Source organism: Mastigoproctus giganteus, chromosome 4 (genome assembly GCF_048544385.1).
Source record: "Mastigoproctus giganteus isolate SK-2022 chromosome 4, ASM4854438v1, whole genome shotgun sequence".
Classification (NCBI taxonomy): domain Eukaryota; kingdom Metazoa; phylum Arthropoda; class Arachnida; order Uropygi; family Thelyphonidae; genus Mastigoproctus; species Mastigoproctus giganteus.
The window spans coordinates 195,506,279-195,525,953 of NC_143578.1; the positions used below are offsets into that span (position 1 = coordinate 195,506,279).

The 19,675-nt window shown below is 37.3% G+C and overlaps 1 protein-coding gene across 1 annotated transcript in view; it reads right to left on the reverse strand.

The window, feature by feature from the left end:
* Window positions 1–6,051, reverse strand: part of LOC150087301 (lysine-specific demethylase 8-like) — a 75,468-nt gene extending 69,417 nt beyond the window's left edge. The window contains exon 1 of the mRNA XM_090371965.1: window positions 5,892–6,051. Coding sequence (XP_090228091.1) covers window positions 5,892–6,012 — 121 coding nt within the window. The 5' untranslated portion in view covers window positions 6,013–6,051. The remainder of the gene's footprint in view (window positions 1–5,891) is intronic.
* Window positions 6,052–19,675: the final 13,624 nt, after the last annotated feature.

Consider the following 19,675-nt stretch of genomic DNA (forward strand, 5'->3'; position numbering starts at 1 on the left):
CGAGATCTAATTATGGATCTGTATAAGTGAAGCAAGGTGTAGCGATCTGCTCCCCAGGTTGTTGCTGATAAGGCTCTGAGTATGTTCATTTTTTTTTGGCAAGCTGTCCGGAGATGTTCAATGTGTTTTTGATAGTTTAACTTACAGTCAAAAATTAAGCCAAGTAGACGAATACTATTTGCTATTGGAATAAGATGGTTATCTAAATGGAGTTCAGGATCAGGATGCATTTTACGTATGGTACAGAAATGAATGGCAGTAGATTTCTGGCTGGATAGTCTGTAACCGTTTTGTGTCATCCAAATCTGGATCTGATTTATTGATATCTGCAATTGTCTCTCAATGTAGTTCATGTTTTGAGAGTGGCAGGAAATTGTGAGATCATCGGCATAAAGATATGAGTCTACTGTTTTCGGAATAAGTTCAGTTAAGTGATTAATTCTAATTGCAAATAGAGTGGCACTGAGAACGGACCCTTGAGGGACTCCTTCTTCCTGAGCAAAGTTTTTAGAGAGAATTCCTTGGTAACGAACTTGAAAGGATCTTTGTTCTAAGAAATTTTTGATGAAATATGGCAAATTTCCTCTCAGGCCAAGAGAATGTAGATCCTTTAAAATGCCGAAACGCCATGTGGTGTCAAAGGCTTTCTCAATATCCAGACAGACCATAACGAGATGCTCCTTTTTGATGAATGCATTTCTGATGTTTGCTTCGGCTTTAATCATAAGGTCCAATGATGATCGATTTTTTCTGAAACCAAATTGATTGTTATTGATTAAGTTTTGGGACTCAAGATACCAAGTCAGACGGTGGTGAACCATTTTTTCGAGGGTTTTGCTCAGACAGCTGGTAAGTGAAATTGGTCTGTAGTTTTGAGGAACAGAATTGTCTTTACCAGGTTTTGGGACAGCCAGAACGTAGGAATGACGCCAGGAGCTTGGGTATGTATGTTCAGTGAATATTCGATTGAGGAAGAACAGCAGTGATGACTGTGACTTTGTATTTAAATTTTTGAGCATTATATAAAATATCCCATCAGGGCCAGCAGCGCTGTTTCTTGTGTTGGTAAGAGCATGCTGGAGTTCAACCATGGTAAATGGTTGATTATATTTTAGTGCACATCTGTCAGTGAAATTCAGTTTGGATTTTTCAGTTACACCTTTAATTTTTTGAAACGATTGGTCATAAGAAGTTGAGGAGGACAACTGGGAAAATACAGATCCTAGTGCATTTGCGATTTCTGCAGGAGTAGAGAGTTCCTGTCCATTCCAATTAATTAGTGGAGTAGATGTTGGAGGAATTTTGCCATTTAACAATTTTATCTTATTCCAGATCAGTCTGATGTCTGTATTTTTATTAACTGAGGAAGCGAATTTAATCCAAGATTCTTTTTTTGCTTTCCGTCTGATATAACGGGCTCTTGCTCTAAGTCGCTTGTAATTAATAAGATTGGAAGTGGTTGGATGTTTGTGGAATTGATTCCAAGCTTTGTTTTTCTCTTTTTTTGCATTGTTGCACTCTTCGTTCCACCAATAGTTTAATTTTCGCTTTTTCCTGACTTGGTATTGTGGAATTGCAGCAGTTGCAGCTGTTAATATTTGGTTTGTTATATGTTCAGTAACATGGTTGATAGAAGAGCACTGTATGATATGGTTGTCGAACGAGACAAGCGAGCTATATTTTATCCAGTCAGCCTTCGGAAATTTCCATTTTACTGGATTGTCTGTTGGTAATGAACGGGAAGTTTGAACTTTGCATATTATTGGGAAATGATCGCTGTTGTGAGGGTCGTTAAGAGTTACCCACTGGATACTTGGATAGAGCACTGGAGAGCAAATGGAAAGGTCTATTGCAGAGGTTGATCCGGTAGGAAAATGAACATAGGTAGGAGAGCCAGTATTTAACAACGTTAGATCCTGTCTATCTATTAACGTTTCAACAAGTTTTCCACGCCTGTCTAAGCTGGAAGAACCCCATAATGGGTGGTGAGCATTAAAGTCACCTAGTAGACAGAAGGGAACTGGTAGTTGCAACACGAGATCTTCGATTTCCTGGATAGAATATGGACGATTTGGTGGAAGATAAATTGAGACCAATGTAACGGTGATTCCAATTACTATGCGTGTGGCAACAGCTTCTAAAGAGGTTTGCAATGGAATGCATCTGGAAGGAACTCTTGAGTCCAACAGGATGGCTACTCCTCCATGAGCACTATTAGTGTCAGATCTATCTTGTCTGTAGATAGTGTAATTTTTGACTGTGGTGGAAACTTGGGGAGTCAAGTTGGTTTCCTGTAGGCACATAGCTACCGGATTGAAGCAGTGAATTAGTTCATTAATATCATCGATGTTGCTACGAAAACCTCTACAATTCCATTGAATGATGTGTTCCATTATTTGGTTTTGTTCGTGGAAGATGTATCTGACTGCTTTTTATATGTTGACTGTTTATGACGGTCCGGTTTTGGTTTTTCTCTTCGGGGAAAAGTGGGACGTCCCGATTCATTGCTGTCGTCCATATCATCTTCTGCATGTATTTCAAGCAGTTCTTCTTGACCGATAGAATCATCCGTATCCATGCTTGTTAGACCTGATACTTTCGTCTCAGCAGAATGCGGTTTTTGCAAATTTTCTGCTGCCTGATGATGCGGAAGTCTCTGGGTTGGAATTGTGAGTGGCGTGTTATTGCTTTGGTCTATTGAATTCGGTTTAGATGGATGCTGGATCAAGAGTACTGATCGTGCCCAGTCTGATATTGATATATTTGGAGAGATGGATACTTCAGTCTGACATGCTACTGATTCATGTTTGAGAGTGGTAGAAGCATAAGTGCGCTTTGGCATACTTAAGTTGATCTGTTTTTTCGCTTCTTGGTAAGAGACTTTATTTTCAATTTTATATTTTTGTATTTTTTTACCTATCTTCCATAGTTCACAGTCTTTAGAGTAGGCTGGATGTTTGCCACTACAATTAGGACACTGTGGTGTTGGAGCTTTGCATTCTGCTTGTGTGTGATTCTTGCAGCTGCAGTTTGGACATATGGCGTCTCCACGGCATGCTGTCTGAGAATGGCCGAACTTTTGACATTTAAAGCATCTGAGCGGATTTGGGATGTAAGGCCTAATGCGGCAATTCAAGTAACCTGCTTTGACAGAATCCGGTAGATTTGGCGTACTGAAAGTCAAGATTATGTTTCGCGTGGGAGTTAAGTTGCCGTCTTTTCTGATCATGATACGTTTTGCATGAGAGACATTTTGATCTTTTAGCTCCTGGACAATTTCTTCCTCAGAAACATATAATAGATCCCATTCGGAGATCACTCCTTTGGAAGAATTTAGTGTGTTGTGTGGGGTAACCTGAATTGGTATTCCGCTTAAAGAAGTAAGTTGTAGTAATAACTCAGAATGTCTTGAGTAACAAGTCTCTACTAGTAGATCTCCTGATTGGAGACGTTTAACCATTTTTGGTGAACCTGCAGCGTTTTCAAGGCATCTCTGGATGATGAAAGGTGAGAGCTTGCTCACAGGTTGGGATGACAAAGAGTGTATTATTAGGAAAGCTGGAGATTCCTGCTTCCTAGTGTCTTTTTTAAGTCTCTTTGAAAGAGAGAAGTCATGATCGGTGTCATTGTCAAGTTCATGTTGAGAGCACTTCGGCTCTAAACGTGGAAATTCATTTGTTTCCATCTTTGCTCCTTTTCGCCCCGAGGGTTGGTTTTTCCCCCAGGTTACCGGCCCCGCCATGTGGAGGCAGGAGCGGTGCCACCAGTGACCAAGCGGTTGTTTAAGTTAGTGGATTTGGTTAGTGATATATATATAAGGAATAAGAAAAGAAAGGTGGATTGCCTTTCTGGGTTCTTACTTTTGACTTTTAAAGCACAGAACCACTTCAAGTAAATAAAATAACAGACGCACTGGAAAATAAAGAAACTATATCACTTTGGAGATCACTTTATAATCACTGGAAGAAAATCGCTTGTCACTATCGCTTGGCACTCGGGGCCACAATCACAGTGATGATAGCTATTTCTACATGACAAATAAATCAAGGATGTCCAGAAAAAGCAAGCATAACATCACATATCCAAAAAAAAAAAAAAAAAAAAATCACGTAGCCTGTTCCACATAATAAGGATCTGCTAATACCAGATCTCCAAGAATCATGGGATAAAGGAAGCAGCAATGATCATAGCAAGGATTCTTGTGTTTTAGACTTTGATGGACCATCCACTCCAACAGATTTGAACTACCAATGAGAAAATTAAAATGCACTGCACTTAATTAAGCAAGAAGAGTTGAATGGCTTATTTTGATTTAAACTTATCTGAACAACAAGCAGAACTCCTTGGTACTAAGTTACTTGAAGTAAGAACTAAAATTACAGTACATTAAAAAGTTTTTTTTAAAAATATTTTGCTACGAAAGACGTGTGTATTTCTGTAAAGATATTAGTGGTCTTCTGAATTTTCATTAAGACCACTAATGAGCATTGAGCACAATCCAAATGAATGCCATATATTTATTGATCCTTCAAAGTAAGATTAAAAACAGTTTTTCTGCACAATGGAAATGCATTCACCATCAGCTATTAAACTTCAAGTTGCTGTCTTGAAAAAACGTGACATAATCCGAGGTCCAGAGTATATTAAGTACCATGATTTTGCTTGGAATGTCTATGGAGATCTTAAAGTAACCGGATTATTCACTGGTCTCTACAGGGAGGTTTCACAAAATACTATGTTTTCCATGTTTGTGGGGCAGTTATGCAACAGAAAAACATTATATTGTGAAGAAATGGGAACAGAGGAAGGAATTTTTACCAGGGAGAAATAATATAAAATATGCTGCACTGTTTGAACCTGAAAAGGTTCTTCATTTACCTTTGCATATAAAGCTTAGATTAATGAAAAATTTTGTTAAGGCTCTGGATAAAGTATAAAGTGGATTTTACTACCCTAGGAAAGTTTCCCAATTTAACAAATGCAAAACTAAAAGAAGGAATTTTCACTGGGCATCAAATAAAGAGACTCCTCAAATATATATTTGATGCAAAGCTACAAGATATTGAACTAGCCACTTGGCAATCATTTAAAGCAGCTGTGCATGGATTTCTTGGAAGAACAAAAGAAGATAATTATGAATCTTTGGTGTCAACTTGGCTGCAGGGTTACGAAGATATGGGCTGCCAAACGTCTTTGAAAATTCGTTTTCTTCATTCCGATCTCAGTTTCTACTCTCATAGTTTGGGAAATGTAAGTGATGAGCAAGGGGAACACTTTCATCAGGACATATCCATGATGGAAAAGCAGTACTAAGGTTGCTGGGATAAGAAACTCTCTGAATAGCAAACATTTATAAGGAAATAGAAATGTATGTAATATATTATATGTTTTACTGAAGTATTTTAAAATCAGTAACACTCATTTTTAAGATAGCATATGTATTATTGTATGATATTTGAAATTGGTCATTTATTAAGTTACTAAAAAATTTCACTATATCTTTCAACAGAGATGTGATAGACAATTTCATTATTTCTGGAATGTGCAAATAAATTTCTTTTAGAATCTGCAACGTTTGCTCGGGAGGTATAACATTTTTTTTTTTTGGATGGTAAAAATATAAAAATATAATCTACTTATACTTCTGAATATTGGATGGTTAAGAATTATTTTACCTATAAATTATTCTTTTTTTCTGAATTGTTCATTCCTCAAGGGCTCAAGCATAAATAGTGTGGACCAATACAGCAATATACTTAGTGCATAAGATGGTGATAGTGATATGTCATGCTCTAAGGATTATCCATCAATATTTTTGTTAATCCAATTATGTATTTTTATTTTATTTATTACTTTGTTTTTGTATATAAGTTAATTAATCAATAACATACCTTCATCTCTATTCCCTACATCACTTCCATAAAAAAAGTTAATACATCTCAGAAGAAGGTAGATGATTGGTTTCCCAACTACATCTTCTTTAACAATATCCATATTAAAGTCAGAAATCATCTTAGGAAGTAAAAGTTTTATCCTTTCAGGAAGGTCTTCCATACCAATTCTATAAAAGGAAAGTTGAAATATGAATTAATTAAATGTGAATAATTATAATTAAACCACATGAATTATTATTCTAAAATGAATTTGACTTTGTAAAAAGGATTATATTAATTTAGTTATACTCCCACATAATAAAATACATAATTCCACGTAATTAAATACTTAATTGGCAACTTTTCTGGATACCATATAGATCTTATCATCACACCTGATGATGGAATTTAATAAGAAATCCACAAAAAAAGTTGCCAATTATTAAGTATAATAAAATACTTAATAATTGGCAACTTTTTTGTGGATTTCTTATTAAATTTCTTATTTATTATGTGGGCATATAACCAACTTAATATAATACTTTTTACACAATAAAATTCATTTGAACGTAATTTGCATTTAATTAATTTATTATGAACAACCACATAATGTTCTTCTCTTGATGTATTAAAAGCTGAAATATTTTCAAATATGCAGAAACAAAGATATTAAAAAGCAATAAGACTATGAAAGTACGAGTACGATTCAAGTAAGAAATTATACAATACAGTAATACCCCGACTTACGCTACCCCAACTTACGTAACCTCGGAGTTACGCGGTTCTTGATTTTTTCATTTGGTTTATATATCTAAAATTAGCTTACCAGTGATTTGGAAGTCAAATCATAAAGCTTGGGTGACAGCTTCCATTTTTGAGGACTGGTTTGGTCACCATTTCATACCCGAAGTTGAACATTATTGCAAGTCTAAACAGATTCTAAAGTGATGCTTCTTATTGACAATGCACCCGGTCACCCTCCTGCCACCAGCCTGCTTCAACCGATGGACCAGGAAGTCATCAAAACATTCAAGGTTTACTACACGAGGCATTCGTTTGCACGTCTGAATGAAGCTAAGAGAAAAAATAGTGAGATATCTGTTACAGATTTTTGGAAACAATTCAATGTTTTAGATGCCGTAAGAATCATTGAAGAATCTTGGAATAAAATTCACAAAAAAACATTGAATGGTGTCTGGAAGAAACTTTGTCCATTTTTTTTTTCAAAAAACGAGAGGAAAACAACGCCAGACACTGATTATGTCGCTCATGTGATAGAAGAAGTTGTTAATCTTGCTAGGCAATTAGATTTGGAAGTCAATAGTGATTATGTCAACGAGCTGTTGGATTCACATAGTCAGGAGCTGACAATGAATGAGCTCATAGAGATGCGTGAGCAATACGTTGCTGAAGTATCCGACATTTCAGAGCCAGTTTCCCCAGAAAAGCACACGACAATTGCAAGCTTGACAGAAGGTCTCAGCTCAATTGAAAAGGGCTTAAAACTTTTAGAACACAGACTCCAACGAAGAAAACATTATAGCTACAAAGCAAGGAATAAAAAAATTATTAGCTTGCTACAAAGAAATTCTGCATGAAAAAAGAGAAGGCGCTGTGTCGTCAGACGAATTTGTTAGATTTTATGAAGCCATCAACATCAAAATAACTTTTTTAAGTAACTCATTTATTTTTTTAATACATATTTTGTATTAATATGTATAAAGAACTGCAATTTTATTAAATATTTTTCTTCTAAACTAGTGTTTTTGTTAGTCCTTGTTCCCAATTACACAAAATTTATATGTATTTATATGCAAAGTTGTAGCCCAACTTACGCGAATTCGACTTAAGCGATTTTCATCGGACCCACCTATCGCGTAACTTCGGGGTATTACTGTAATATAAATGACACTTCAGAAAAACACAGGAATATTTCTTAATACTATACCAATGCTTTCAGGTGCAGTATAAAATGCCTTATGAGTAGAGTACATCTAAAGTACATACTTTATCTAAGCAGAAATTCAGGAGACTTTCAAATTAAATTTAGCACTGTATAAATAAATGTGGGAGAATTAATAACTTGAATACTGAGAAAAACAAGCCACCATGTGAATATTCATATGCACAAACACACCTCTGAGACCAACAGACTTACGGGATGAAAAAAAAATCCAGGAGCTTGTGGTTAAAAAGGCAATTGCAGAGAAATGCTTCAATGATTCTTTTTATCATTCAAAAGTTTCAAATATATTTCAGGGTGAAATGGAACACAACTTTATTTCAAATTAAATACTAAAAAAAGAATATAAATTAATTAATGTTAAAATAAAAGGGATTAAAAAGCTTGATCTTGAAAATAATTTAAAATGTTAATGATACCAAGCGCTAATGCCTGGTGTTAAATACAAATAGATGTAATATGTTACAAACCAAAGACTATTTTATTTTATTATAATTTTTTTTATGGCTGATGCTGTATAAGCTTGCTTCCTTGCATCACTTTGCCACTATTAATATTAATACTAAACTGACGCCTGCATGAGGAAAAACAAAACTGCACCTCCACTAATAGTTCCCAGTACTGCACAATAAGACAGTGCTGTTTTAGATATATATATATTTTTTATTTCTCTATTTACAAGAGCAAAGTTAATAAAAACGATAAAAACAATGGATGCAGTCCTGTGAATGTTGAGATGCTATCTGCCCAAATTTAACATGATGTGGTTTCCGGTTTCCATATATTTTCACCATCTGTGCATGGTGGCATAATGATAGGAAAGTGTGGGTGGCAAATTTCCACAAGCCAAAAGGATCATATATCTCCCTCGGTGAGATTTTGCCTGTCACTGGTCAGGGATTAGCAGTTGTTACATATGGTGCCTTCTTAATAATGTTTTTAGTTTTGTATGTGCTGCTTTGTTTTGTGTGTTTATATTACTGTTCCCTCTGTGTAAGCTAAGTGGGTCTGTGAGGCATTCTGCTGACGAGGCTCCTAGAGACGGTCGTGTTCAAAGCCGCTAAGTGGATTTTTCTTATTTATTGATTTGAAATTGTTTTTCTAAAACTTTTGATTTAAATTTAGTAGTATAACATTATTTTGTGATTTTCTGATTAATCTGGTGTATTTATTCTTTACTCGGCCTTGTAATTGCATAAAAGTATCGGTAAGGGTTTCCACGTGTTTCAACTCCGCTACCGTTCGTAATTTTCCCGCCTTTGTGATACGATAGTTATATACCGTACTAGATAGCATTAGTTGAACTTCGTTAGCAGTTAAATTGTACGTTTAAATAAATACATATAAAGACTTAGATTACAAACGTAATATAATTAATAATATTTAACATAATTAATTATAATAAATTAATAGAATCATGACTCAGACTAGAGCAGCAAAGCAAAAGGCTCAAGCTAATGGAAGTGCTGTGGCTCAGAGCAGAACTGAGGGGGGCAGTTGTCCTCTGACTCACAGCCTTATAAAATGCACTGTTTGCTTGATGTTTGCAGAGCAATCGGGTACGGGACATGATACTGCCATGGGGGATGCCTTTGTGTGTGCGCAATGCAAGGAGTGTATTGATATCAGGCAACAACTCGGCGTTCTTGTGGGCCTATATGAGAGCTTGAAGGACAGGGTAGATGCCCTCGAAGAAACTAAATTGAGGGGCCCATCAAGCTCTCAGCTGCCCACATCAACGCCAGAGCTTGCACTTGGACATCGCGAGACACAGAGACAACCCCCAAGGCAGAATGCGCTGGTCCCGAAGGAACTAGTAGTTGTTGGTGACTCTATTGTCAGGGAAACGGGGAACATGCTTTGTAAAAAAGATAGGTGGAACAGGACCAGGGTATGTCTGCCAGGGGCAAAGGTTGATGACGTTGTAGAGCGAATATCATCTTTTAAGGGCACAAAAGGTGATATAGTTGTACACATTGGCACTAATAATATTAAGAGTAGGAGACCGGCAGAATTACTTAACAAGTACAGGTCACTGTTGAACAAAAGCCGAGAATTAGGGTTGAATTTGAAAGTGTCTGCAATTCTGCCCAGACACGATAGGAGGGAGTATATGATGAGAGCCTTGTCGATCAATTCGGCCCTGGAAAGACTGTGCAAGGCTCAAGGGGTAGAATTTTTTTCAGCCTGGACTGTACTTGTTAACAGGAGAGAGAGAGATTGCTTCTACAGGGATGGGATACACTTAAATAGAAAGGGTGCAAGAATATTTGCTGATGCTATCGAGGCAGTGTTAGGTGGGTCGGAAAACTGCTAGCTTGGGGGGAGACAAAGACCAATAGATTGACAGTAGCCACTGGCAGAGGTGAAAGAGATTCTTGCACTGCTTCTATTAGAATGAGCAGAAGCCTGAAAAACAAGATGCATGGTATTTCAGAGACTGCTGGGAGCCATTGCGGTACAAGTAAACACATGGGTTGTGTTAGGGTAGCTAAGAATAGAAACAGGTGCAGGTACACTTGCGTGTACACCAATGCTAGGAGTTTAGTAAATAAATTTGATGAATTTGAGGTATTGCTCAAAACATCAAAGGCAGATATTGTTGGGATATCAGAGACGTGGCATCACACAGATATAAGGGATGCAGAACTGCAATTTGGGGAGTACAACGTCTACAGAAAGGATAGACAGGATAGGAAGGGGGGAGGGGTTATGCTATTAGTTAAGAAACACATAAAAACCAAGGAAGTGAAGCCAGTCGACATCGCCGGACAGTGCAGTGTTGAGTCAGTTTGGTGTGACATAAGCATTGGGAGATCAAAATTGAGAGTAGGAGTGTGCTATAGGCCTAATGACTCTGATGAGTATAATAAGGAACTGTACAGGGAAATAGAGTGGGCCAGTAAATCAGAGAGTCTTATAATGGGAGATTTTAATTTCCCAGATATTGACTGGAATTTGGGGGCTGGTTACTCACACACTAGCAGGGCTTTGTGTATTTATTGGATGATTGTTTTCTCCATCAGCATGTTCGGGAGGCAACTAGAGGGAGTAATACTCTTGATTTGATTATCAGCAGTGATTCTTCATGCATTAAGAATCTGCAGATAAATGAACCACTAGGTGGCAGTGATCACAGTGTGCTGAGGTGGGATTTACTCAAAGAGGTAACTACCATTAGGGGTAAAGGGAAGGGTTATTGCTTCCGTAAAGGCAACTACGATGGACTGAGACAGTATTTAAATTCTATACAGTGGGACCAACTGATGATGTTACCAACAGCAAATTCAAAATGGGAAGCATCCAAAGAACTTATCTTGGAAGCTACTAGGCCTTACATACCAACTAAGAAATATTGTTCAAGGTTTAGGCCAAAATGGATGTCAGATGAACTAATGAGGCATATGGCAGAGAAGAAAAATGCATGGGATACTTACAAATTAACACATGACACAGAAGCCTATGATAGATACAAGTTGATATGCAACCAAGTTACAAAGGAGGTTAAGCAGGCGAAGGCAGATTACGAGAAATCCTTGGCAAGGGATGCAAAGCAAAACAGCAAAGAGTTCTTTACTTATGCAAACTCTAGAAGGAAGGGGATGAATCAGATTGGTCCACTTGATATCGATGGGTCAACTGTTGATGATCCTGCTCAGGTAGCTAACAAACTAAATGAATATTTTGCATCGACATTCACACATGAGGAGTTCTTCAGCAAGTGGAATGCCAGAGGTGTATTCAACTCTGGCAGTAAGCTAGAGAATCTTGTAATAACTGAGAGTAAAGTGGAGGAGAAATTGTTGAAGATAAACACAAGAAAGGCACCTGGGGTGGATGGGATCTATCCAGTTATATTAAAGGAGGCAGCAAAGGAAGTAAGCAAACCCTTAGCCATAATTATGAGAGCTTCCTTGGACTCGGGGGAGGTACCCACAGACTGGAGATGTGCAAATGTGACCCCAATTCACAAAGGAGGATCAAGTGCGACACAAGTAATTATAGACCTGTTAGTTTAACTTCTGTTCCAGGAAAATTAATGGAGGCACTGGTTAAAGAAGCACTGCAGAATCATCTAGACAAGACTTCAGTTACAGCATGGACACAGCATGGTTTTGTTAAGGGAAAGTCTTGCTTGACCAATTTGATTGGATACTATGATGTGATCACAAAGGAACTGGATGCAGGGAATAACTTTGATATCATGTATTTGGATCTTAGAAAGGCTTTTGATACTATTGCACATGGAAGACTGCTGAACAAATTAGAACAGTGGGCATTGGAGGCAAATTGCTGTTATGGATAAAGGGATGGTTGAGTGGGAGAAGACAGAGAGTGGTAATCAATGGACACTGCTCATCGTGGACTAATGTTATTAGTCGAGTCCCTCAGGGTTCAGTGTTGGGTCCATTGTTTTCTGTATTTATAAATAATATTGATGATGGTATATCAAGCTTAATATCCACGTTTGCAGACAATACAAAGGTTGGTAGGGTTGTTAACGACACTAATGACAGTACGCTGCTGCAACAGGATCTAGAAAAGTTGGGCAGATTGTCTGAAAGGTGGTAACTGAAGTTTAATATTGACAAATGTAAAGTACTGCATAAGGGAAGCAGTAACCCCAGAGTAATGTATCAACCATGTGGTACTACACTGACAGTGGTAGAGAATGAAAGGGGCCTGGGGAATTGTGCAGGCAGATATGAAGTTTTCTAAGCAGTGCAGACGGTGTGTAAGAGTAGCTCATGGTGTCTTGTCAATGATATACAGGAATTTTTCTAGCATACAGGCCTGGAGGCCTCATTTTAAGAAGGATGTAGAGCTGTTGGAATGAGTACAGAGAAGGACAACAAGATTGGAGAATGGAACAAAGGGTTGCTCTTACAAAGAAAGGCTTAAATTTTGCAAATTAGTGTCTAGAGACTAGGCACCTGCGAGGTGATCTTATTGGGGTGTATAAAGCCTTGAATGGTTTGAACATGCTCAATGCGGATGGGATTCTTCCTCTTGCTCAGAATAATCACCTGAGAGGGCATAAATTTAAATTGAGGAAAGACAGATGTGCAGAAATTTGCCTTTAGCCAGCGAGTAGTTGGTTGGTGGAACAGACTTCCATCCTTTGTTGTGGAAGTTGATAGCCTAAATAAATTTAAGGCTCAGCTGGACAGATATTTCAAGCGAATGGAGGGGTGAAATGGGAGTGGGTTTTTTTTTTTTTTTTTTGGCTGATGTTGCAATAGCTTGCTTTCTTGCATCATATGCCTCTACTAATGCTGATGCTAATAACAAACTGACCAAGAATTAGTATTAGTAGAGGCATATGATGCAAGTTTATAGAGCATCAGCCAAAATAAAAAAAAAATCCCATTTTGCCGACCCATTTGCTCAAAAGCTTCCTTGCATCATATGAATATTAATAATAATAATAATAATGTCTGTTTTGTTCTGCCTTGAATTTATTTAAGCTTTCCACATCTACAATGACGGAGGGTTTGTCCAGAAGTCGACCACCCAATGGCTAAAGGCAAATTTCCGCATATGTGTCATTATTATTAGCCATATGGTGCAAGGAAGCCTGAGGCTTATGCTGCACCAGCAAAAAAAAATGAATTACCCCTGTGAGAGAGAGAGAGAGAGAAGGGAATCACCAAGAAAGAGAAGAATGATGAAATCCTGCTCAGGATCCTGGGTGTGCCAAGCCCACACTCACGATATTCTACAACAGTCTTCTGTCAATTTGAATTTATATCCCTCAGGAAATTAATCTGGACAAGAGGAAGGATCCCATCAGCATTGAGTTTGCTCAAACCATTCAAAGCCTTATACACCTCAATCAGATCACCTTGCAAGTGCCTTGTCTCCAGACACACTATAGTTTGCAAAATTTAAGCCTTTCTTCGTAAGAGAAAGACTTTCTTCCTTTGTTCCATTCACTAATCTTGCTGCCCTTCTCTGTAATTGTTCCAGCAGCTCTACATCCGTCCTAAAACGAGGCCTCGAGAACTGTATCCAGTACTCAAGGTGTGGCCTGACCATTGCCTTATCCCTGCTAGAAAAATCCCTGTATATCATTGAAAATACACCATGAGCTACTCTTGCAGACGGTCTGCAAGAGCAGCTCATGAAAACTTCATATCTGCCTGCACAATTAGCCCCAGGTCCTTTTCACTCTCTACCGCTGTCAGTGTAGCACTTCTTGATTAGACTGGGTTCGAGACCGTGACCACCAAACACGGAGGATGCAGAAAGGTCAGGAAATGACCACTGCATATCCCCGGAGCAATATGGCTTTAGTTGCTAATGCTCCTAAAAACCAAATAACAACTGTCAGTGTAGTACCACACAGTTGAGACGATACTCTGGGGTTATTGCTTCCCATATGCAGTACTTTACATTTGTCAATGTTAACAGTTGCCACCTCTCAGCCCACCTGCTCAACTTTTCTAGATCCTGTTGCAGCAGCATACTGTCATTAGTGTCCTTAACAACCCTGTCAACCTTCGTATCGTCTGCAAACTTGGACATTAAGCCTGATATACCATCATCAATATCATTTATAAATACAGAAAACAACAACAGACCAAACAATGAACCCTGGGAGACTCCTCTAATAACATTAGTCCACGAAGAGCAGTGTCTATTGATTACCACTCTTTGTCTTCTCCCACTCAACCATCCCTTTATCCATAGCAGCAATTTGCCTCCAATGCCACACTGCTCCAATTTGTTCAGCAGTCCCATGTGCAACAGTATTAAAAGTCTTCCTAAGATCCAAGTATATGATATCAAAGTTATTCTTTGCATCCAATTCCCTTGTGACAACATCATAGTATCTAATCAAATTTTTCAGATACAACTTCCCCTTAACAAACCCATGCTGTGTCTGAACTGAAGTCTTGTCCAGATGATCCTGCAGCGCTTCTCTGACCAGTGCCTCCACTGATTTCCCCAGAACAGAAGTTAAACTAATAGGTCTGTAATTACTTGTGTCACCCCCTTTGATCGTCCTTTGTGAATTGGGGTCACATTTGCACATCTCCAGTCCATGGGTATCTCCGCTGAATCCAAGGAAACTTTCATAATTATGACAATGTTTGCTTACTTCCTTTCCTGTTTCCTTCAATATAAATAGATAGATCCCATCCACCCCAAGTACCTTTCTTATGTTCAATTTCAACAATTTCTTCTCTACATTGCTCTCAATTATTACAAAATCATTTAGCTCCCTGCCAGAGGTTGCTAAGCTTCTTGCCTCCACTTCCCTACAGACTTCCTCATGTGTTAATGTAGATGCAAAATACTCATTCAGTTTGTCAGCTACCTCAGCAGGTTCAATAACAATCAAACCAGCAATGTCAAGTGCACCAATCTGATTCATCCCCTTCCTTCTAGAGTTTACCTAAGTAAAGAAGTCTTTACTGTTTTTCTTTGCATTCTTTGCTAAAGGTTTATCGTGATCTTCCTTTGCTTGCTAAACATCCTTTCTGACTTGATTACAGACTATCTTATGTCTACCATAGTCATCTGTGTCTCCTGATAATTTATATGCATCCCATGCATTTTTTCTTCTATGCCACGAGTTTCATTAGGTCATCTGACATCCATTTAGGCCTAAACCTTGAACAGTATGTCTTAGTTGGTATGAAAAGCCTAGTAGCTCCCAAGATTAATTCCTCAAATGCTTCCCATTTAGAATTCGGTGTTGGTAACATCAGCAATTGGTTGCACTGTATAAAATTTAAAAAAATATCTGAGACCACTGTAGTCACCTTTACAAAAGCAAAAACCCTTTCCTTTACTCCCGATGATGGTTACATCTTTGAGTAAATCCCACCTCAGTACACTGTGATCACTGCTACCCAGTGGTTCCTTTATCTGCAGATTCGTATCTCTCTGGTTGCCTCTCAAAAATGCTGCTGTGGAAAGCAATCATCCAATAAATCCAAGAAAGTATTTCTAGTGTGCGAGTGACCAACCACAAGTTCCAGCCTATATCTGGGGTTTTGTAACTCACAGGAGGACACTTGCGAATCCCTTTAAAAAAAACAGTGGTGCAAAAAAAAAAATAAATAAATAAATAATAATAATAATAAATAAATAAATAAAACACTAGCATTTTCTACATTTATGGATTCCACTGCTCTATATTCAAATTAAAATATATATATTTGTGTACTGTACATGGCATGTTTTGTACTTGCCTTTTTCGTTTCTAGCTTGCTCCCGGTTTTATCCACTTTATTTATATATATATATATATTTATACAGTATATATATTTATATATATTTTTTTTTTTATTCACAGGAATTTGTTTCGTCTGTTGTTTCGGTTAAAACATTAGACTGCATTTTAAAGCCTCTTAACTTGGTTTAATGAAATGACAAAATTACAAACCGCCAAAATGAATTCCGAATTAATTTACAATACAAATAAATCAATACTAATAAATAAATTATTAATTACACCATATAACATTGGACCACAGGATACGAAAACATTTCAAACTCAATCGCCAAAAGATAGTGTAAACATCAATAACAGTCACGTTATAAAAATCTTGCATTCAGCGCCACTAATGAAAATGAAAATGAAAATAAAAACTATTCCAGGAAAATGTTTGATTTTGGATGCTGATGTCGGTATTTTTGGCTTATAAAGTGTCCCAGACACTAGCGTAGCTACCCTTTTTCGGGTCCGGAGGAAATTGTCTTGCCTGCCTACATGGTAGCTAAACCACTGGTCTCAGAGATAAAAAAACTGGAAAAAGAAAGACCCGTCACCACATCATTAAATCAAAGACGATTTGGGAATGCGAAAAAGCTCCAGCTCTTAACCAAAAGATCTCTTCGCTTGATTCGACAACAACATAAGTCACGGTTGGGTGAAACGAAATTCCTTTATGAATTACAAGGTATCCAAATTCAAATCGGACTAAAATGGATCACATTAATAATAATGCTGTGGACCGAAGAATTCACAGGTGAGGGGAATGAAGGGATCCTCTTACCAAGAGAGGCTTAAGTCCTGCAAATTGCAGCGGCTGGAGACTAGACACCTGCGAGGTGATCTGATTCAGGTGTCTAAAGCTTTGAATGGGTTGAGCACGCTGAATTCTGATGGGATTCTTCCACTTGTTCAGATTACGAACCTAAGGGGACATAAATTCAAATTGAAGAAAGACAGGTGTAGAATAGATGTGCAGATATTTGCCTTTAGCCAGCGGGTGGTTAATTGCTGGGACCAACTTCCATTTATCGTTGTGGAAGTTGATAGGTTCAAATTTAAGAAGGAACTGGACAAACATTTAGAGGGAATGGTTGTGTGAATTTTTTTTTTTTTTTTTTGGCTGATGCTACATAAGCTCATACGCTTACTTTCTTGCATCACATGCCACGATTACTATTACTATATGCAAAAATGTAGACAAACATATTTAAGACACATCCAATTAAATAAGCCTCCTCTTTTGTTTAAAACTCTCCTCCAATACATAATAATCAGATTCGCTATCATAAACTTTTCCAATATATAATAATCAGATTCACTATCATAAACTTTTCCAATACATAATAATCAGATTCACTATCATAAACTTTTCCAATACATAATAATCAGATTCACTACGGCTGATGCTACATAAGCTCATAAGCTTGCTTTTTTACATCACATGCCATGATTACTATTACTATTACTATATGCAAAAATGTAGACAAACGTATTTAAGACACATCCAATTAAACAAGCCTCCTCTTTTGTTTAAAACTCTCCTCCAATACATAATAATCAGATTCACTATCATAAACTTTTCCAATACTGTACGTAATAATCACATTCACTACGGGAAATAATGGCAAATCACTTTGACCAACAAATTTAATCATTCTGAATACCCTTAACTCTAAAAATCCAATTGGCATAATTTATACTGGTATTAGCTCTGCATTTGGTATGGTCAAACGCAGCGCTAAAAATCTTATCAATAAACTTATCAATCTCTTAAACTTATCAATAAACCCTCTGCTGAATCTCATTGAATAGGTTTACCTCATAAATGGAAATATACTAAATTTATTTGCCAACCTCCTGATTGAAAGGGTTCTTGTATCAAACTGCAATAATAAATCTTATCGTTCCATATGCTCTTCTAGAATCCCTCAGGGTGGGACACCATCGGCAATAATTTTCTGTGAAATCCTCCAACCTTTCTTATAAATCCATAATAATGTAAGTACTTATGTAGACGATGTTATGTTAAAATCATGTTACCTCAGATTCAATTCAATCATCTATCACCACACAAGGACTTAGCATAAGCATTAGCAGGCTATATGATGCAAGAAAACAAGCTTATATAGCATCAGCCAAAAAAAAAAAAAAAAACCTTCCCATTTCACTCCAATTGTTGTCTAGTTCTGCCTTGAACTTATTTAAGTTGCTAACCTCCAACTACGACAGATGGAATTTTGTTCCAACTATCAACTACCCGCTGTCTAAAGGCGAATTGACGAACATCTATTCTACAATTGTCTTTCCTCAATTTGAATGTATGCCCCTTAAGGTGAGTAAACTGAACAACAGGAAGAATCCCATTAGCATTGAGCGTGCTCAATCCATTCAACGACTTATACACCACAATTAGATCACCTTGCAGGTGCCTAGTCTACAGAAGCTGCAATTTGCAGAACTTAAGTCTTTCTTGGTAAAACCAACCTTTTGTTCCACTCACCAATCTCATTGCCCTTCTCTGCACTTATTCCACCAGCTCTACATCCTTTCTAAAATGAGGCCTCCAGAGCTTATCTATAATACTCTCAAAGAATTCTCTTCGTACCTTAACTCTTTTAATCTTTGCCCTTTCAACTCCATCAAAATCTAGTCGCCTTCAATTTTCTCTTAAGAAAAACATCTTTCCTATCGCCATCTCACTATATGCTCAAACCATTCATCTTGTACCTGACCACAAAGATCTTAGAATTTTCTATGACTACAAATTCAACATCTCCACTCATTGAAATTACCTGTTGAAATAACTCACAACAGCCATTTGGTCGGGAAAACAAAACCTAAAACAAATCCACTCTGCTCATATTATCATCCAATTCTTCCCAAAAATAATCAAGCCAAAAATTCTTTATGCTTCTCCTGTCTGGGGTGGAGTTGCCAATGCAAATATCAACAAATCTCTTTTCTCGAACGCTGGTTTCTCAAATGGACATTTTAAAGTCCCATTATGAACCTGTTTCTTTTCAGTCCTTCATAGTTGACTGTCTTAACTGGTTTGAGTTTTCTCTTTCAATTTGGTACAACAATCTCTCATTTTTTGCCAAATTGTATAATTCTTGTCATTGAATGCCCAGAAATTTGGGAATTAATAGCATGGAAAATTCTCAATTTCTTCTAGGAAGCATTCAAGGTCCAGATCCACCCTTTCCCCTTTATTAACCAGAATCCGTTCGACCGAAAAGCGCTTTCCCTTCAACACACTTTTCTTTATTAACTAATGGAATTTAGACCCTAACTTAATAGTTCAAAACAAAACCCTTTTGTCCCAGGCTGCGAAACTAATATTAATGAATCTGAACCGAACAAAAAATAACAATCACTTAGCATCATTTCTCTCCTTCCACCCAGACTTTACAGTTTAGACATTTGTTTAGTCGCTTACATTTTTGCATATTACGTTTTTCTGGTTATGTATCTTTAATTCCATTTAATTTATTAACAATTTTTAAACCAAATTTTAAGTATCTGGAGAATTCTGTTTTAGTCATCTCATACACTGGGGTGCAAAACTTAAGGACCAGTCAGGTTTTCAGGTTTTCTTGTAGCTTCTCA